At 43.4% G+C, this 17,857-nt stretch overlaps 1 protein-coding gene across 3 annotated transcripts in view; it reads right to left on the minus strand.

Moving 5' to 3' along the window:
* The window catches only part of MAP7 (microtubule associated protein 7), a 172,552-nt gene extending 156,771 nt beyond the window's left edge, over window positions 1–15,781 (minus strand). For 2 of the 3 annotated variants that reach the window (XM_055324637.1, XM_055324631.1), the window contains exon 1: window positions 15,634–15,781. In XM_055324637.1, coding sequence (XP_055180612.1) covers window positions 15,634–15,700 — 67 coding nt within the window. In that variant the 5' untranslated portion in view covers window positions 15,701–15,781. Of the gene's footprint in view, window positions 1–15,199; window positions 15,423–15,633 lie in introns of those variants that run through there. The other variant, XM_055324635.1, reaches the window with a different exon arrangement.
* Window positions 15,782–17,857: the final 2,076 nt, after the last annotated feature.

Raw genomic sequence — 17,857 nt, forward strand, 5'->3', positions numbered from 1 at the left:
ATCAAATAAATCCTTTTTATCATTGTAACACCTGGTTGCCTCAACATTAAATGGTTTGGAAAATGCAGATATGTAGATTTAAAAAAATATTCCCTGTTATGAAATAACCCCACTGTTTCAATCAGAAGAAACATATATAAATATGTGGATGGAGATGGCGCTGGATAATCTATATTTCTCATGAGAAGTGTGTATGAAGGTTTGAGGTACTAAACTTTACAGTTACTGGCTAAATAGAGCCAACTCTGGCAAAAGGCAAAGCATATAACCATGGTAGGTTAAATTTGAGGTTTGGTCGTTATCATTCAGCTAAGGTCTACACTGAAAAGGATTAACATATCCAGTGTAATTGTCAGCAACGAACCTGAACACCAAAAGCCTTTAGCTAAATTATATAGATAAGAGACGAGTGTATTAGAATTAAATAGCAAGCCAGAGGCTTTTCCATTTTGTAACTGGTAAACAAAAAAGATTCCTAATTGCATCACTAATTGCTTTAAAAAAGATAGGAAGGATTAATTTCCAAGAAATAGATACTACTAGCAACCCAGTACATTTTTTGAGAAATATCAATCCCCTTTTAGTCTTGTCTGATCTAAAGCCACTGAGTTTTAGTGGGCACTACACAGAAAGAAATAACAGCTCAGAAGAATGAACAGGTTGAGAAATACACTTAGGGTACCCCAAACCTCATCTCCTTTGCCTTTCATATCCCTATTCTAAGCCCCTGACTTACAACTTCCGTGAATTTTATTTTATTTTTAAGGTTTACTTATTTTATTTGAGAGAGTGAGTTGGGTGAGGGGCAGAGGAAGATTCAAGCAGACACCCCCACCCCCTGCAGTGCAGAGCCCAAGGCACAGGGGACTTGATCCTGTGACCAGAGATCATGACCTGAGCCAAAACCAAGTCAGCCGGTCAACCAACTAAGCCACTCAGGCTCCCCAAAACTCCTGTGAATTTTAAATAGGCAACTGAGGAAGGATTATAATGACAAAAGGAACTTTTTTGCAAACTTCCTAAAACACCACAAGTGGACCATGTTACCTTTTATCATTGGGCAAAGTGGCCACACTTCCATTGTAAGGCACTAAAATCACTGTTGTGTTTAAAAAAACAAAACCCCAAAAACCTGTTCCAGGGACATACAATGTTGTAGAGAAACAATCACAGTCCTAATAACATTCTCTCTACCCTCTTGATTTTTTTGGTGGAGACAGCACTACCTGGTTCCAGTTTCCATACTGGCATGCATGAAAACACCTGTCTTGAAACCCTTAATACCAGAAATACCCACGTCCCTGTACAGTCCAGAGCCAGGCTTTATCCTACTCACTGGAAAAAAGACCTGGTTCTGGCGGCTTACAAACAAAATGAGGGAAGCCTATAGAACCAAAAAGTTCTCTTTGTCCTCTTCCCCACTGGTTCAGAATGGCTCAGCAGTATCTGAGCTCCCAGTCACTGGGTTTAGCGAAGCCTCCTTCTCCTTCCATCCAACATTCTGTACTCCTCTCTTCCAAAACCCCCTTGAAGACTTGATACTCTATTGTGGGTGTACTTTAGGTACAGCTGGGCCATCAAGGATTGAATCTAAAAGGCCAAAATAGTGTTTTCCTGTAAGGTTCGCTGAAGATTGTGGGGGTTTTCTCTTCAAAGGCATCTGCCCTCTCATAGTTCTTCTAGACTAAAACTAGCTCCACCCCCACCCCCCCTTTTCTGTTTTTTTTTTTTTTTTTTTTTTTTTTTTAGTTTTAATTTATTTATGATAGTCACAGAGAGAGAGAGAGAGAGAGGCAGAGACACAGGCAGAGGGAGAAGCAGGCTCCATGCACCGGGAGCCCGACGTGGGACTCGATCCCGGGTCTCCAGGATTGCGCCCTGGGCCAAAGGCAGGCGCCAAACCGCTGCACCACCCAGGGATCCCCTTTTCTCTGTTTCAATAATGCTTTCTACCGTGGACCATTTCTTCCACTTGCATTTAGTTCCTGGGACTTACAAAATGTCACTTTAACAAAGCATATGGGTATATGCTTTGGACAACAAGGGCATCCTCAGGGGATAGTAGGAGGTAGGAAGCCATCGTTGCAAAAGAAATATCTGGGTTTAGGGGCGCCTGGGTGGCTCAGTGGTTGAGCGTCTGCCTTGGGCTCAAGGTGTGATCCCCGAGTCCCAGGATCCAGTTCCAGTTCGCATCAGGCTCCCTGCAGGAGCCTGCTTCTCCCTCTGCCTATGTCTGCCTCTCTCTCTCTGTGTGTGTCTCATGAATAAATAAATAAAATCTTTACAAAAAAAAATTCTGGGCTTACTCTAACATTGTGTATTTCTTATTTTTAATATTTTTTTAATGAAGAAGGATAGGATATGTTTTTTAAAGATTTATTTATTCAGAGAGAGCGAAAGAGAGGCAGAGAGACAGGCAGAGAGAGAAGCAGGCTCCACGTAGGGAGCTCGACGCGGGACCGGAGCCTGTGTCTCCAGGATCACACCCTGGGCTGCAGGCGGCGGCTAAACCGCTGCGCCACCGGGGCTGCCCAGATATAATATTTTAAAGGGTGGTTTAAGGCATCTTGGTTTAATTGATTATGTAGTATCCACTGTATCAATATATACCATCTGAAGGCATTATTCAGAGCATCTAAACCCAGGATCCATCTGAGGAAGTGACATTTAAACATTTATGAGTGGGGATCCCTGGGTGGCTCAGCAGTTTGGCGCCTGCCAAGCCCTTTGGCCCCTGCCAAGCTCTTTGGCCCAGGGTGCGATCCTGGAGTCCCGGGATCAAGTCCCGCATGGGGCTCCCAGCATGGTGCCTGCTTCTCCCTCTGCCTGTGTCTCTGCCTCTCTATCATAAATAAATAAGTAAATAAATATTTAAAAATAAATAAATAAACATTTATGAGTTAAATTTTTTAAAAGGTAAAAATTGAAATAAGTTGAACAAAATACTTACGGAGAAAGGTCTGGCTCATATACCCTCACCCCAATATCCTGTATAGGTCTTATAAATAAGCCATTGCAATTTTAGAAAGTCTCTTCTAAAACAACACATAAGGGGATCCCTGGGTGGCTCAGTGGTTCAGCGCCTGCCTTTAGCCCAGTGCGTGATCCTGGAGTCATAGGATCGAGTTCTGCATCAGGCTCCTGGCATGGAGCCTGCTTCTCCCTCTGCCTGTGTGTCTCTGCCTCTCTCTCTCTCTCTCTCTCTCTATCATGAATAAATAAATAAAATCTTAAAAAAATAACAAAACAACACATAAGAAATTTTAGTAAGAAAAAAAATTTACTGGAGCACCTGGGTGGCTCAGTGGTTGAGCATCTGCCTTTGGATAGAGTTGGGATCCTGGGGTCCTGTGACAGAGTCCCACATCAGGCTCCCCTTAGGAAGCCTGCTTCTCTCTCTGCCTGTCTCTCTGTGTCTCTCATGAATAAATAAAATCTTGGCAAATTGAACTTCAATAATATATATATATATAATATAAATATGTTTTATATATATATAAAACAAAATCTTTTAAAAAAAAGTTTACTGATTTTTTCCTATTTCCATGTATGTACTTTTAGAACTTAAAAAATTAATTATAGTTGACCTACAATTTTATGTTTCAGGTATATGACATAGTAATAGGACATTTATATACATCACGAAATGCTCACCATGACAAGTATAATTGCCATACAAAGGTATATAATATTATTAACTACATTCCCTATGCTATACTTTTCAACTCCAGGACTTATTTTATAACTGGAAGTCTGGACCTCTTAATTTTCTTCACCTGCTTCATCCATCTCTTTTAAGTTCATTTTGTAGAAGTACTGTGTTTCAAGAAACCCAAACTACAGACTTCTCATGAAAGCCTTGTGGAAGGCAAGTTGTACATGCTTCCTAGATGTTCCTTTTAGAGAAATATATTCAAGAAGTGGCTTGTTTCAAGACAAAATAAGTCCAGGAGGTCCATCTTTGTGGTTTAAAGGGAACAAGTTCAACTTTATGATTTAAAGTGCAATAATCCTGTAGCAAGTATTTTAGGAAAGAACTTAAATTGCAGAACTATGATACAGTAAAAGATATACTTTCAAATACCAGAGAAATGAAAAATAAGTCAAGAAAACCTGGCCAAGGGCACCTGGGTGGCTCAGTGGTTGAGCATCTGCCTTTGGCTCAGGTGGTGATCCTGGGATCCTGGAATTGAGTCCCACATCAGGTTCCCCACAGGGAGCCTGCTTTGCCCTCTGCCTCTCTCTCTCTGTGTGTCTGTCATGAATAAATAAATAAAATCTTGAAAGGAAAGAGAAAAGAAAAGAAAAGAGAAAAGAAAAAAACAAAAAGAAAAAGAAAAAAAGAAAAAGAAAAAGAAAAGGAAAAGAGAAGAACGGAGGGCCTGGGCTTTAACTCAGTCACAGCACAATCTGAGCATCTCACAGGTTTGTCTGCAGCAGCCTTCCACAGAAACATCTCGTGCACCATTTTGACAGGTGAAAAGCACCATCCAATGAGCCTTGATGATGCTTACTCTAGCTGAGCCAAGCCCATTGCAATGTGATCACACAACTGCAATTAGGTCTGAATCAGCATTACATTCTGATTCTTTCATTGAGACTCAAGTAAATAAAAATTTGCTTGAGGGAACAACTCAGCATGCCAGGGTAAGTCCATATTTTCACAGTGATGCAGCACCTCAAGCACAGTAATTATAACCACACTCTGTGCTGTGTCAGGCCCTGTTTTAAGTATTTTACATATATCAATTCACTCCTCATCATAGCCCAATGAAGGTATTACCAGTATCCTGGTTTTAAAAAGAAAGAAATCGAGGAAGAGCATGGCCACAGTTTATGGCAAGCCATAAACTCCTCAAGAAGCGAGTGACACAGCTGAGAATAGAACCCAGACAGCTAGACCCAAGTCGAAACACAAAGTAAAGTTTAACGTTATTCCTAAATTGGGTGGTCAGTTTTGAGTGCAAGATCATATGGCTTAACTCGAGCCTAACTGCAGTATAATCTTGAAGGGGCAGAAAGGAAATCCTTAGGGATCTATCCCATTCAGTAACCCCTACTTCCCTTTTTATTGTGGTCCTGGTTTTTATGGCAAGGCAGACACCAACTGCAAGGAGGAAAAAAAAAAAAGAGAGAAAATCAGTTCTGCGAAAGGTAAGCCCTCATTTAAACAGCTTCATGTCACAATTGATGGCACTGTAAAACCTTAAACGCACATGCAGAGACACCTCAGACGTGCCTCTAGAGGTTCCGACAAGCAGAGCCAGAGCTATTAATCTGACATGATGTTCAAAGTCATAAGTGTGAATAATACTGTTAAGTGCAAAGAGCAGAGGTTACCAGACCAAGCCTTATGTCAAGTAACATCTAATGAGGAGAATGAAGAGAGGTAAAGAAAGATTAGCCCAGAGGGTATTAGCGTAGGTTGTGCAGTAGGATGGAAGACGAGAATAGGAAGGAGGTCACTCTTGTGTCAAGTATTTACAGTCGAACAGAAGAAACAAGAGTGATCTCCAGAGCCAGGGGTATGATAATTAGAGACCGTGGGTCACTATGAAAACCTCTGGGAAAAGTATATAATTTGCTACGAAAAACTTTATTTACCTGAAATTGACCTTTCTTGTTTTCAGGGGATGGAGGAAGAGGGCAGCAGAAGCGAACAAAAATAAAGTTTATTACCTAACCTTTTGTCGAATTGCACCTGTTCATACATGAAAGTACATACACCACTGTGCACATATTTTGCTATTCAAGTGTACTCATGTTCACATCTGTATTTCCTTCACAAAATTGCTGGAGCAAAATAAGAGATAAATGAAATAAATTCACTAGTTTGAGGGCAATGGCTGTCATGATTTTTCCAGGTGGTTTCCATGAGTAGGGCACACTTGACATCACCAAATTAAATCTACTAAGTCTGATCTTAGATCTACTGGTCATATCAAAGAGCAGTAAGTAGGAAATCAATCTAAACTAGTCCTCAGCCTTGAACACACCTTGGAATCACTGGGGGTAGTTTTAGAACATACTGCTACCTGGCTCTCCCCCCTAGAGATCCTCCGATAATTGCCTAATCTGTGGCCTGGGCAGAGCGAGATTTAAGAAGTCCCCAGGTGATTTTAACTCACCGTCAAGGTTGAGAACCAATGATGCTGCAGCACAGGAGCTCGATAATCATTTCAACAACATAGCCTTATGCCCAAGGAATGAGCTATATTTAAATAAACTGACTAGCGCTGCAGTTAAGGGGGCCACCATACTAATTTAGAGCTTCAACCCTGAACAGAAACCAATCCAGCTGGAATGCAGGAAGCAAGGAACCAAGTCCTGTTTGGTGTGTTAGGTTAAGACTTCTGGGAACCAAAAGCCTGGATCAAAACCTTGACAAGCAGCCGCGCATTTTTGCTACAGCCTATTATTATGCGTGTTACTGCCACCCAAGCAGGCCTTATGTTGGAAAGCGGGGACTCTGAAAGAAGGGGTCTCTTCTGGAATTTCACCTTGGAAATAAATTCATTAGGTTGAGGGCAATGGCTATTATAATTTTCCAGGTGGTTTCCAGAATATATTTTAGAATATAGCTATTTTCTACTTTCAACATAGTCTTTCAACATACAAGGCTTATAAGTGGGAGGTTATGCCATAGTAAAGGATGGTTCTTTTTACCAGAAAGCCAACTCCAAAGAGGAAGCTTTTGTAGCATTAAAAAAAAGTCACATAAATTTTAAGATACCAAATCTCAATACTCTAAAAATACAGGATTTTACTAACAATGCTTGCAAAGTACAGTTCACATATCCCAAATGCATCACTCAACTTCCTTTCTGCTCAGTTTTGCATTCCCACATTCATCTACAATGTTTTTTTTTTTTTTATTTATGATAGTCACAGAGAGAGAAAGAGAGAGAGGCAGAGACATAGGCAGAGGGAGAAGCAGGCTCCATGCACCGGGAGCCCGATGTGGGATTCGATCCCGGGTCTCCAGGATCGCGCCCTGGGCCAAAGGCAGGCGCCAAACCGCTGCGCCACCCAGGGATCCCTCATCTACAATGTTTGGTCAGGTTTCTCAATTCTCCTTGTGTCAATTCACTTCCCACAATTCTTTCTTTCACAACTGTTTCTGTAGGAGCTTCAAGGGTAAGGAACTGTTGAATGCAGTGATTCTTGCTGTCAAAATATATGAATCCTCAAATCAAAATTTGAAATGACACCTAAGAAAATCTTATAGATTCTTTAACTGGCTATTTCTCCAAGATACTAGGGAGACTAGTATTTAATGAACAGAGAAAAACCACCTGATGCCATTTAAATTTGTAAACTGTAATTCAGAGCACTGCAAAAACACGTCAGAGAGGCAAAAGGCCAACAATATGGATGAAGCTAGAGAGAATAATGCTAAGTAAAGTCAGTCAAAGACAAACATCATATGATTTCACTCATACGTGGAATGTAAGAAATGAAAAAAGAAAAAAAAAAAGACAAACTAAAAAACAGACTCTTAACTATGGAGAATTGATGGTTACCAGAGGGGAGATAGGTGGGTGGGTGATGGTGATCAAAGAGTACACTTATCTTGAAGAGCACTGAGTAATGTATAGAATTGCTGAATCACTATATTTACACCTGAAACTAATATAACACTGTTAATTATACTGGATTTAAAATTAAAAAGGAAATAGGCACTGACCTGTTGAACAGCTAGACAACCTTTATTTTTTTTTAAGATTTTATTTGTTTATTCATGTGAGATACAGAGAGAAAGGCAGAGACACAGGCAAAGGGATAAGCAGGCTCCCTGCAAGAAGCCTGATGTGGGACTTGATCCTGGGACCCTGGGACCATGACCTGAGCCGAAGGCAGACACTCAACTGCTAAGCCACCCAGGCGTCCCGCTAGACAACCTTTAAAGCTGGATTTTATATAAAAGAAATAAGCCTAAGTACCATATTCATTTAGCATATAGAACCTTAGATCATGCTCAGTGATTAAAGGTCCAATGATTGATTATCAAGACCTTTACAAAATACTGTAAGTATACTTCAAGATGCCTGGGTGGCTTGGCGGTTGGGCGACTGTCTTTGGCTCAGGTTGTGATCCTGGGGTTCTGGGATCTAGTCCTCCATGGAGCTCCCTGTGAGAAGCCTGCCTCTCCCTCTCTCTCTGTGTCTCTTATGAATAAATAAATCTTTTTTTTTTTTAACATTTTACTTATTCATGAGAGACACAGAGAAAGAGGGAGAGGCAGAGACACAGGCAGAGGGAGAAGCAGGCTCCCCGCAGGGAGCCCAATGTGGGATTCAATCCCGGGTCTCCAGCATCATGCCCTGAGCCAAAGGCAGACGCTCAACCACTGAGCCACCCAGGTGTCCCAATAAATCTTTAAAAAAAAAATACATACTTCAGCAACTGAGAGCTGATATTTAAGTAGCTAATTTGACAATATAAATTCTGTCAACAAGGAGTGATCAGGACCATAAATCAAGCTATATGACTGATATTTCCAGCCCTGTAACTTAAATTTTCCAAATTCTGGAAAGCTAGTTTTCAAGGGACTGGAAGATAGACATTAAGGCGGGGGGGGGGGGTGGAATTTGGATTGGCATGGGACATGCTGCATAATGGCACTTCTTTTCATAATCAACTCCAGAATGCAGACTCCACAGGAAATCAATACTTTCCAGGGGTGGGGGGTGGGGGGGGAGAACAAGAGTGGTGATATTAAAGCCAAATAAGAACTCCTCATTATACCTGTGCTCTGGAGCAATACTACCTCCAAGGGTATTTATTCTGTGTTCATTGAGCATCATTTAGCATCCAGAAAAGTACTATTTCACTCTAAGGCAATTAATTACACTTTTATTCAAAGAACTTGGTGCAGCAGCTAAAAAGGGTGTCAAGCCACTTGAACTCAGATACTGCTTGCAGGAATGCAGAACTGTAGGGTCACTCTGGAAAACGGTTTGGCAGTTTCTTATAAACATATACTTGCTATGAGTTGGCAACCCCACTCCCAGGTATCTAGCTTCCTTAGATAAATGAGAAAAGCCTGTGTGTAGATGTTTACAGCAGCAGTATTCATGATCGCCAAAACCTAGAAATAACTCAATGCTCCTCAACGGGCAGATGGAATAATAATCTATCGTACTTCCATACAACAGCAAATTACTCATCAATAACTATTGATATATACAACAACATGTTAGAGTCTCAAATACATTATGCTATGTGAAAAATTCAGACTCGAAAGGTTACATGGTATATGATTATTCCTCTTTTATGACATTCTGGAAAAGGCAAAACTAGACACATGGTGAACAGATAGCAGCTGCCAGGGGTTAAGAGTAGGAGGAGAGCGTGCCTAGAGGGGCAATACAAGGGCATTCTCTGGGGTGAGACAAGACCATGATTACAGGGTGGTTATGTGATTGTACTTTTGGCAAAACACAATGAATTGTACAACCAAAATAGCAGTAAATTTTTTCTATGCAAAAGTGAATTTTAAGAAGAGGGAAAAAGTCCTCTGCCTATTGAAGGATTTCTAAGTTTTTCCTTTCACCAGCAAGTTTTATGGAGTCTCCAAAGTCAGCTATCTTTCTAACTGCTCACCTATTAATCACTTATAATCTGGTTCATCCCTTACTCTTGCACCAACAAGTGAAATTTCTCTTCTCTGGGTGGTCAGTGACCACCCCGTAACCACAGTGATGACTTTGCTTTTACTCTTTGAATCCTTGACCTGTTTGTCTCTCTCTCTCTTGGCAGGTGTGCATTGCTCAATTAGGCGTTTCCCATCTTTTTGGCTTCTTTGCTGTCCCTTCCCCCTCCTATATGCTTTGAATATTGTCTCATCCCCTTTTCAGTTTTTCCTTCTAGGCTCTCCTTACTCTCCTGGCTTCAATTATTATTCCTTTATAGAATGAATCCCAGAATTCCAGCTTCTATTTTTCTCCTTATCCTGCTGCTGCCCATTTGATATTTCTACCTACATGTCTCTCTTATATCATGTTTAAAACAAATTTTTCTTTTGAAGATTTTTAAATTTATTTATTTATTCATGAGAGACACGAGGGCGGGGGGCAGTGACACAGGCAGAGAGAGAAGCAGGCTCCATGCAGGGAGCCTGATGTGGGACTCAATCCTGGGTCTCCAGAATCACACCCTGAGCCAAAGGTGGTGCTAAACCGCTGAGCCACCCGGGCTGCCCAGAAATTTTTCTATTTCTCCCACCAAAACTAGGTTCTCCTCATGATTACTTTCATGCCATCCTTAAACCAATGACACAAACTCAAGCCAGGAGTACAATCTTAAATGCTGCTTTTTACCTGTATCCTTTGACACATGCTTCTGTAGAATCTTGAATTAATCATTCTCCTCCCATTTCCAATAGCCTGCCTAGATTTTTGTGGGAACCTCAGAGTTGGTCTGAACATCCCTGAACTCTTCCTTCTTAAATCCATCCTCTAGTCTACATGCCTACTTCAAAATAAGAACCAGCTGGTTAGGTCTCCAGATTTCACTGATCTTCAAAGGTCTGGCTGATGTGTCTGACTCTACAGATGTTCCACATATGCTCTCACAACCCCATGTTACCATTGTCAAAGCCGCAGAAGTCAACTCAAGAGGATCATTTTCCTAAATGGAGGACCTATGTATTCGTTAAAAGGCATAGCTTTTCTGCTAGAGTTTGCAATCAAGCTTGCAGATTCATGGGTGCAGAAAGACTAAATAAGCATGCTTTAATCAAGATATGTTATTCTCAAGAATCATCAACTGCTGTCCACTGTCCACAGAGTAACATACCAGCCTCTTAGCTTGACCTGCAACCATTCCACAATTTGGCTGCCATGTATCATGATTCCTAATTGATCTTCTACGACTCTCATTTTGAGATTCACACATGAGTCAATATGACCAAAATTTTGCTCTTTTCCTCTTTCCTCTATTCAACTTTAGATATCATTTACTCATTCTTTTAAAGTTTATATCCTCCCTGATGACCACAGCCAGAAGCAGTTCTTTCTTCACTGAAGTCTTCATGACCCACAATTATTTATGAGTTCTGTTTCCCTTGCTAAATCCAAGGAGCATCTCTTTGTCAACCTTCTAGTCACCATACTGCTTAATATATGCAAGGTACATATTTCTTGGTCAAATTATTCTAAACCTCAATATTTTCAACTTTTACATCAATATTAATGAGACTTGAGTTTTGAAAAAATAACCCCTTTATTTTAAATTATTTAAATGATTTAAATGATTATTTCTCATGCACCAGGAAGCAAAGATGTTAGAATTTTTAGAGAACATGCCAATGTAAATTAGTGTTTCACACACATACCTAAATAATGATATAAAAAATGCATGTTCCTAAGCACAGTTGCCTGATCTAGTAATATTCCACTCCTCAGCAAGATGTAAAGTAAGAGCTAGCCACAGTAGAATGGGGAAAAAAGTTATCTAGCCACCTGAATGAAGTATTATGAACTTTAGATAGGACTTGGATTTCAGAAGGGATACGTTTAACATCAAATTGTGGCCTGAGGGGCGCCTGCGTGGCTCAGTCCGTTAAGGCCTTCAGATCAGGTCATGATCCCGGAGTCCTGGGATCCAGCCCTGCTAGGTCCATGCCAGGCTCCCTGCTCAGTGGGGAGCATGCTTCTCTCTCCTGCTCCCCCTGCTTGCGCTCTGTCAAATAAATAAACAAAATCTTTTTAAAAAATTTGTGGCCTGAGCCCCTATCTTACAATATTAATTTGCAGATATTTGTGGAATCTTCTAGCTAAGTGAAACCAATAAAGATCACTTTAATGCAGTGAGGGTTATGACCAAGATCACAAATAAAGTCCATATTCTTTCACTAGACTGCCTGCTGGGGGAGAAAACCCCAAGTCCAAGTTCTAAGTCATTTCTCCCAAAAGAATATTAACAGAATTCACAGATTATCGGTATGCATGAAAAGTGTTGTTTCATGAATTAGTCAGATGCAGCTTTATCTTTTTTTTTTTTTTTTTAAGATTTCATGTATCTATTCATGAGAGACACACACAGAGAGAGGCAGAGACATCGGCAGAGGGAGAAGCAGGCTCCTCACAGGGAGTCCCATGAGGACCCGATGCGGGACCCCATCCTGGGACTCCAGGATCACGCCCTGAGCCAAAGGCAGACGCTCAACCACTGAGCCACCCAGGCGTCCCTCAGATGCAGCTTTAAATATGGTCTTAATTGGGTAGGCTTTTAAAAAAAAGTGATTAAGTTGGGAAATTAGCTGTGCATGCTCACTTTCCACAGCTCTTGAGCATAAGCATAAAAAAAAAATTAAACCCAGAACGCTTGGACAGAAACAGTTTTGTGAATAGCCATCTCTGTGACTCTTCAAATAACAACCTGAAAAAGGACTTGATGTCCTCTAGTGGTGAAATAAAAACCTTTCTTCCAAGTCAATTATTTGTGAACCTTTGGCTACTGAAAAATATATTGAAAGAACTGCTTATCCACAAGAAAAATAAAAAATATTATCACAGGGATTGTAACTTGACTACCTTTGAGTAGAAGCTAAGTATGGCTTTTAAATGTTGGATTAATATAGTACCTTTCAATATCCTTAAATGTTTCATTTTTAATTGGTATACCACCAATTCTCAACCCATCCTTGATACACACACACATATATATCCTTATAATTAGGGAGTACATTACAGGTCTTATTTTCATAATCACCTGAAATTCTAACCTAAATTCTCCTAGGACCTAGAGGATATCATACTAAGTGAAACTAAGTAAGATGGAGAAAGACAAATACATTATAATTTTGCTCATATGTGGAACATAAAAAACAAACAAAAAGCAGAATCAAACCTATAAATATAGAGAACTGATAGTTCCCAGAGTAGTAAGGGAGTGGGAGGTAAAGGCTTCCAGTTATGGAATGACTAAATCACAGGAAAAAATAGACACAGCGCAGGGAATATAAGCAATGATATTGTAATAGTGTTGTTGACATGGTGACAGATGCAGCTACACTTGCGATGAGCATAGCATAATACAGAAAGATGCTGAATCACTGTTGTACACCTGAAATTAATGTAACACCATGTGTCAACTATACTCAAAAAAAAAAAAAGTCCTAAAATTACAATGGTCTTTGCACAGGTACACAAAAAAACTAAGAGACATTTAAAATGGACTTTACATCACAATAGCCTAATCTAAATAAATTAATTAAAAAATGAATCCCTCAACAAATCACCTCTTGATGGTAAAAGACAAAAGTCCCTACCTCCTCCCCAAACACTCACCTCTATACAAATCTGTGATTGTTAAAATACAATGAATTGCAGCTTTTGGATGTGTATGAGGTGAAACAGGTCCATAAGAATAAAGCACTACATTGGAGTCAGACTCAAATATAGGTTATATGTCTTAAACATATGGAAAACTTGTTAAGTTGTTAAAATTCAAGCAGTCCTTAGCTGTTCACTCAAAACACTGCAACCTAGATTTAAAGAATATATTTTTACCTTTCTTGTGTGTTTGGCACCTGTTCTACATAGGTACTTCTGAATACTAAAAACATTAATTTGGGGATAGAAAAATGGGAAAAAGATGTGGGCCAGAAATAAATTTTAGTTAAATCAAAAATACAATCATTCAAAAGACCATATATAACATGTCCCTTGGAAATCAAAGTTTCTAAGCAAATGTTTGGAAGAATTTTTTTTCTGTGAAGGAGATGGCAACCAATTAAATTCTCCCTTCATAACAAAATATTTCACTGATAATCACATGACTTTTACATCGTTAGAAAAATGACCAGTTCGTTAGTTAACATGGTCAGACACTGAAATGCTAGTTTGTAGTTTACTTGTATCTGAACAAGTTACTCATGTGCAGATTCTAAAAGACGAGTTCTTTGGTTTTTTATCATAAATTGGTGTGTATTAATTTTCTGGAACCATTTTTTTCAGAAGCAGCCACTTAGTGGGGATTAGGCACCAAACCATTTATATGCACAATGAGGATGCTGCCCTTATGCTGCCCTCGTTAGGCCAGGGGGGGCCTAACCTGCCCGCGCGTCTGCCCAGCTCATCAAGTTCGATAAAGCAATTGCGAAGACATCTCCTCTTAGCCACCCCTTCCCAATCCCAAATCAAAATAACGATGGACCAATCTTTCAAACACATTCATACAAAATAAACCACCCTAAGGGAAGTAGCGTGATTTCAAAGTAAACAAGTTCAAGACATCTTGTCAGACTGAACCTCAGGTATTTGGCTACAGAGAGTTAAGTCATTATTAGACTTTAGGTGCCCCAAGTCTTCCTAGCAGAGCAGATACGTTTCCAAAGACTGTTGTGGGTTTTCTGGAACTTCCGTATTAAAATAAACATATCATTTAAACCAAAAGGTCTTTTGGTGGGGGGTAGGTTAGATAGGAGAATCTGGAAGGTCTTGCATTTCGGGAAACAATTGTTTCCGATTATGTGTGTGTATAAGCAGAAAACGCACCGCAATCGGGGAGGCTGCAACTTGAATTCTTTTTAAAATAAGAAACTGTCGGGATCCCTGGGTGGCGCAGCGGTTCGGCGCCTGCCTTTGGCCCGGGGCGCGATCCTGGAGACCCGGGATCGAATCCCGCGTCGGGCTCCCGGTGCATGGAGCCTGCTTCTCCCTCTGCCTCTCTCTCTCTCTCTCTCTCTCTCTCTCTCTCACTGTGTGTGACCATCTTAAATAAATAAATAATTAAAAATATATAAATAAATAAAATAAAACAAGAAACTGTCTCACCGCCCCCATCCCTAGTGCAGGAAGGTACCAGAAACAGTTCACTGACCAAGAACAGGAAAAAAAAAATTAGGCTAGAAGAGAGGACTTGCAGCAGTTTTCTCAAGGAAAAAAACTATCACGAGGGGGTAAAATCGTCTTCCAACAAGACGGGGTTGGGGAGAGAAACCTGTTGTTTGCGTTGAGGATGTGGGCCCCGGTCCCCGGGCGTCAAGGGGGCGGTGGGGGGGGGCGGTGTCACCACCTGAGCCGACATCCCTTCCATCCGGGGGGCTGGCGCGAGGACTACCCCTTCAAGCCCGACTGCCGCGCCCACGCAGGCCCCGCCTTCCCGCGAGCGGCCCCGCACTCCCCGCTCCGCGACGCCGGTCCCCCGCGGACGCGGCGCAGACGCGGATAGTCCCGTCGGTTCCTCGCACCTGGCGGAATTCCTGGAGGAATTTCCGGCCGGTTGTTGTTGGGTTTGGGGGAAACGGTCTCCCCCCTCAGCCGACTCAGAGCCGGGTCGGCGGGTGGGAGGGGAGCGGCCGGCGTCCAGGTCCTCCTCCCGCCCGCGCTCCCGGGCGAGTTTCCACCTGTTGTGGGGAAGTCGCGGTGGAGAGCGAGGGGCGACCGGACCTGGGGCCCGCCGGCGGCGCTCGGGCACGGCCCGTCAGGGCGGCCGACGCGGCGCGCGGGGCGGAGGGCAGGCGCGCCCCGAGGTCGGGTGCGCGGCGCGCGGGGCCGGCGGTTCCGGGCCGCGGCCGGACGGTGCGCGGGGGCGGCCGGGGTCCCGCGCGAGCCCACCCACCCGGCTCGCCGCTCCCCGCCCGCAGGACCCCGGCCGCCCCGGCCGCCCCGGCCGCGCAGTCACCTGCTTCGCTCCGCACAGCGCCGTCGCCGCCCCTGTGGCTGTCGCCGCCAGCTCCTAGCTCCGCCATGGTGCTCCGATGACGCGCCGGGAGAGCCGCTCCGCCCTCTTCCTCGGCGCGGCTCCCGCCAGGCCCCCGCCTCCAGGGCCCGCGGCCCAGACAGGTGAGCGCCGTCAGGCGAGGGCGGAGGGCGGAGGGAAGGGGCGGAGGCAAGGGGCGGAGGGAGCGCGAGCCGGCCGGCGGGGAGCGGCTGGGGGCCTGCGCCCGGGCGCGCCCCCTGGCGGGCAGGTGCGGCGTGGCGGCCGCTCCGACTGACGCGCGGGGGCCGGGCGGGGGGGGGGGGCGGTCTGCGGCGGGCGCGAGGCCTGGAGGTGGGGCGACGAGCGCTGGCGGCGCCTGCGGGCCCGCACGGCGTGAGCATCAGCCCAAGTGACGCGAGGGCGTCGGGAAGCTCTGTCCCCCTCTGCTGAAGTCCGAGGCAGCCAGGGCGGGAGTCCGCGGTGACAGCCGCCAGAGCGTGGTGCCACGTGGAGGGCTGAAGTCCCTCCGCGGCGTAGGCCTCTGTATCCGATGAGCCCCAGGGCGCACAGCCTAACGGAACTCTTGCCGGGTGATGCGCCCTCTTACTCTTGGTTTCCGATTAGTGACTGCCTTGTGATTTCTGGCTTGCTCAGGAAGACCAGGGGGAAAAGCATTTAGGCGACAGCTGGTTTTTTGGGGGTTTTTTTTGTTTTGTTTTAAGAGACATTATTAGCTGAGGAGAAACCAGTATCTGCAGTATTCGGCAAATAAACGATGAGCAGCCAAATGCAGAGGGGGGGGAAGGTAGCCTGCGTAAGTGGGAACATAAGGAACAAAAGCGAGCAGCAGCGACCAGTTCCGCCTGGTTACACAGAAATGCACTCCCACGGTCCCGGCTGGCTGGACATAACCAGCAAGTCCCCAACAATTTAAGACTCTTTCAAGGACTTCAGCAGAATCTCCTGGAGGCCCAAGCACTCTTGGGAACAGTGTTGGAGTTCTCTGCAGGGTGACAGTTCTCACCGTCCTTGCATAAAAACCCTGCCCCTCAGCTCAGGAGTGGACTGTTTTTATTTGGTTTACTGGTTCACTGGCACACTCCATAGGGTTTCTTGTTTTGTTTTTTAAACATCTTATATCCATTCATGATAGACACAGAGAGAGGCAGAGATAGAGGGAGAAGCAGGCCTCCCTCAAGGAGCCCCATGTGGGACTCGATCCCAGGACCCCAGGACCACGACCCCAGTCGAGACAGATGCTCCACCACTGAGCCACCAGGGTGCCCTTGGTGTAGGGGTTTTACTAAGGAACGCTGATGCCATGGTTTGTGATCAAGGATTTTCCCTTAGTGCCACTTCTGTGGTAGGGTAAGCAAACCAATCGTTTAGCGATTGGATCCTTCTGAATTCACATTCACATCACTCTTACCAGATAAAAATAAAGTGTCACGTGGGTGGAGGTAGTTGTAGACCTCAGGGTGGGTCTCAGCAAAGATATTTTTTACTATATGAAGTCATCAGAGTTTGAGACACTCTCCTGTTATCAGAAGGATTCTCTTAGAGTTGAAATCTGGAAGAACATTGATTTACCAGTGAATCCTTAAGTAAGCCAGTGAATTCTTTCTGATACATCCCCCCACCACTCCCCAAAATCAAGACTTACTGGTGTTTATACATGTGTTTTGTGGTTTGATTTGTTTGTTTGGGGTATATGTTTATCTCTTCTTGCATCCTTTTGCTAACTCATGTTTTAGTCTGTCACAAGTTACACAAAAATAAGTGCCAATAAGAATCACACCAAAATCGTGCACTTCAGCCCTGAAATTGGCTATGTGTTTCAAACCTAATGCAGTGTCCTATAACAGGGTGGGCTGTTGCATGAAAATGTGGTGAGGGACATCTGTTAAATGTCACACACCACCATGATGTACTTTGTGCTGTACTTAGCACAGAGAAGCCATCTGTCTCAAGTTCCCACACCCATTTCAAAATCTCTCCAAATAATCACTCTTCCCCTTTGCAGAGGGGAGGAGCTGGACTTCCTGCCTCCTTTGAAACCTCACTCCTCTCTTCTTCTAAAACGCATCTCCATTCAGGGCCTCTACCCCAAAGAATACATTTAGAACTCTTTGATTCTGAAAATTTCTTGACATCCTACCCTCCCAAATCTGTTGTCATACATTTTGTTCACCAAAGGTAGTTATTG

Source organism: Nyctereutes procyonoides, unplaced genomic scaffold, assembly GCF_905146905.1.
Source record: "Nyctereutes procyonoides isolate TBG_1078 unplaced genomic scaffold, NYPRO_anot_genome, whole genome shotgun sequence".
NCBI lineage: Eukaryota > Metazoa > Chordata > Mammalia > Carnivora > Canidae > Nyctereutes > Nyctereutes procyonoides.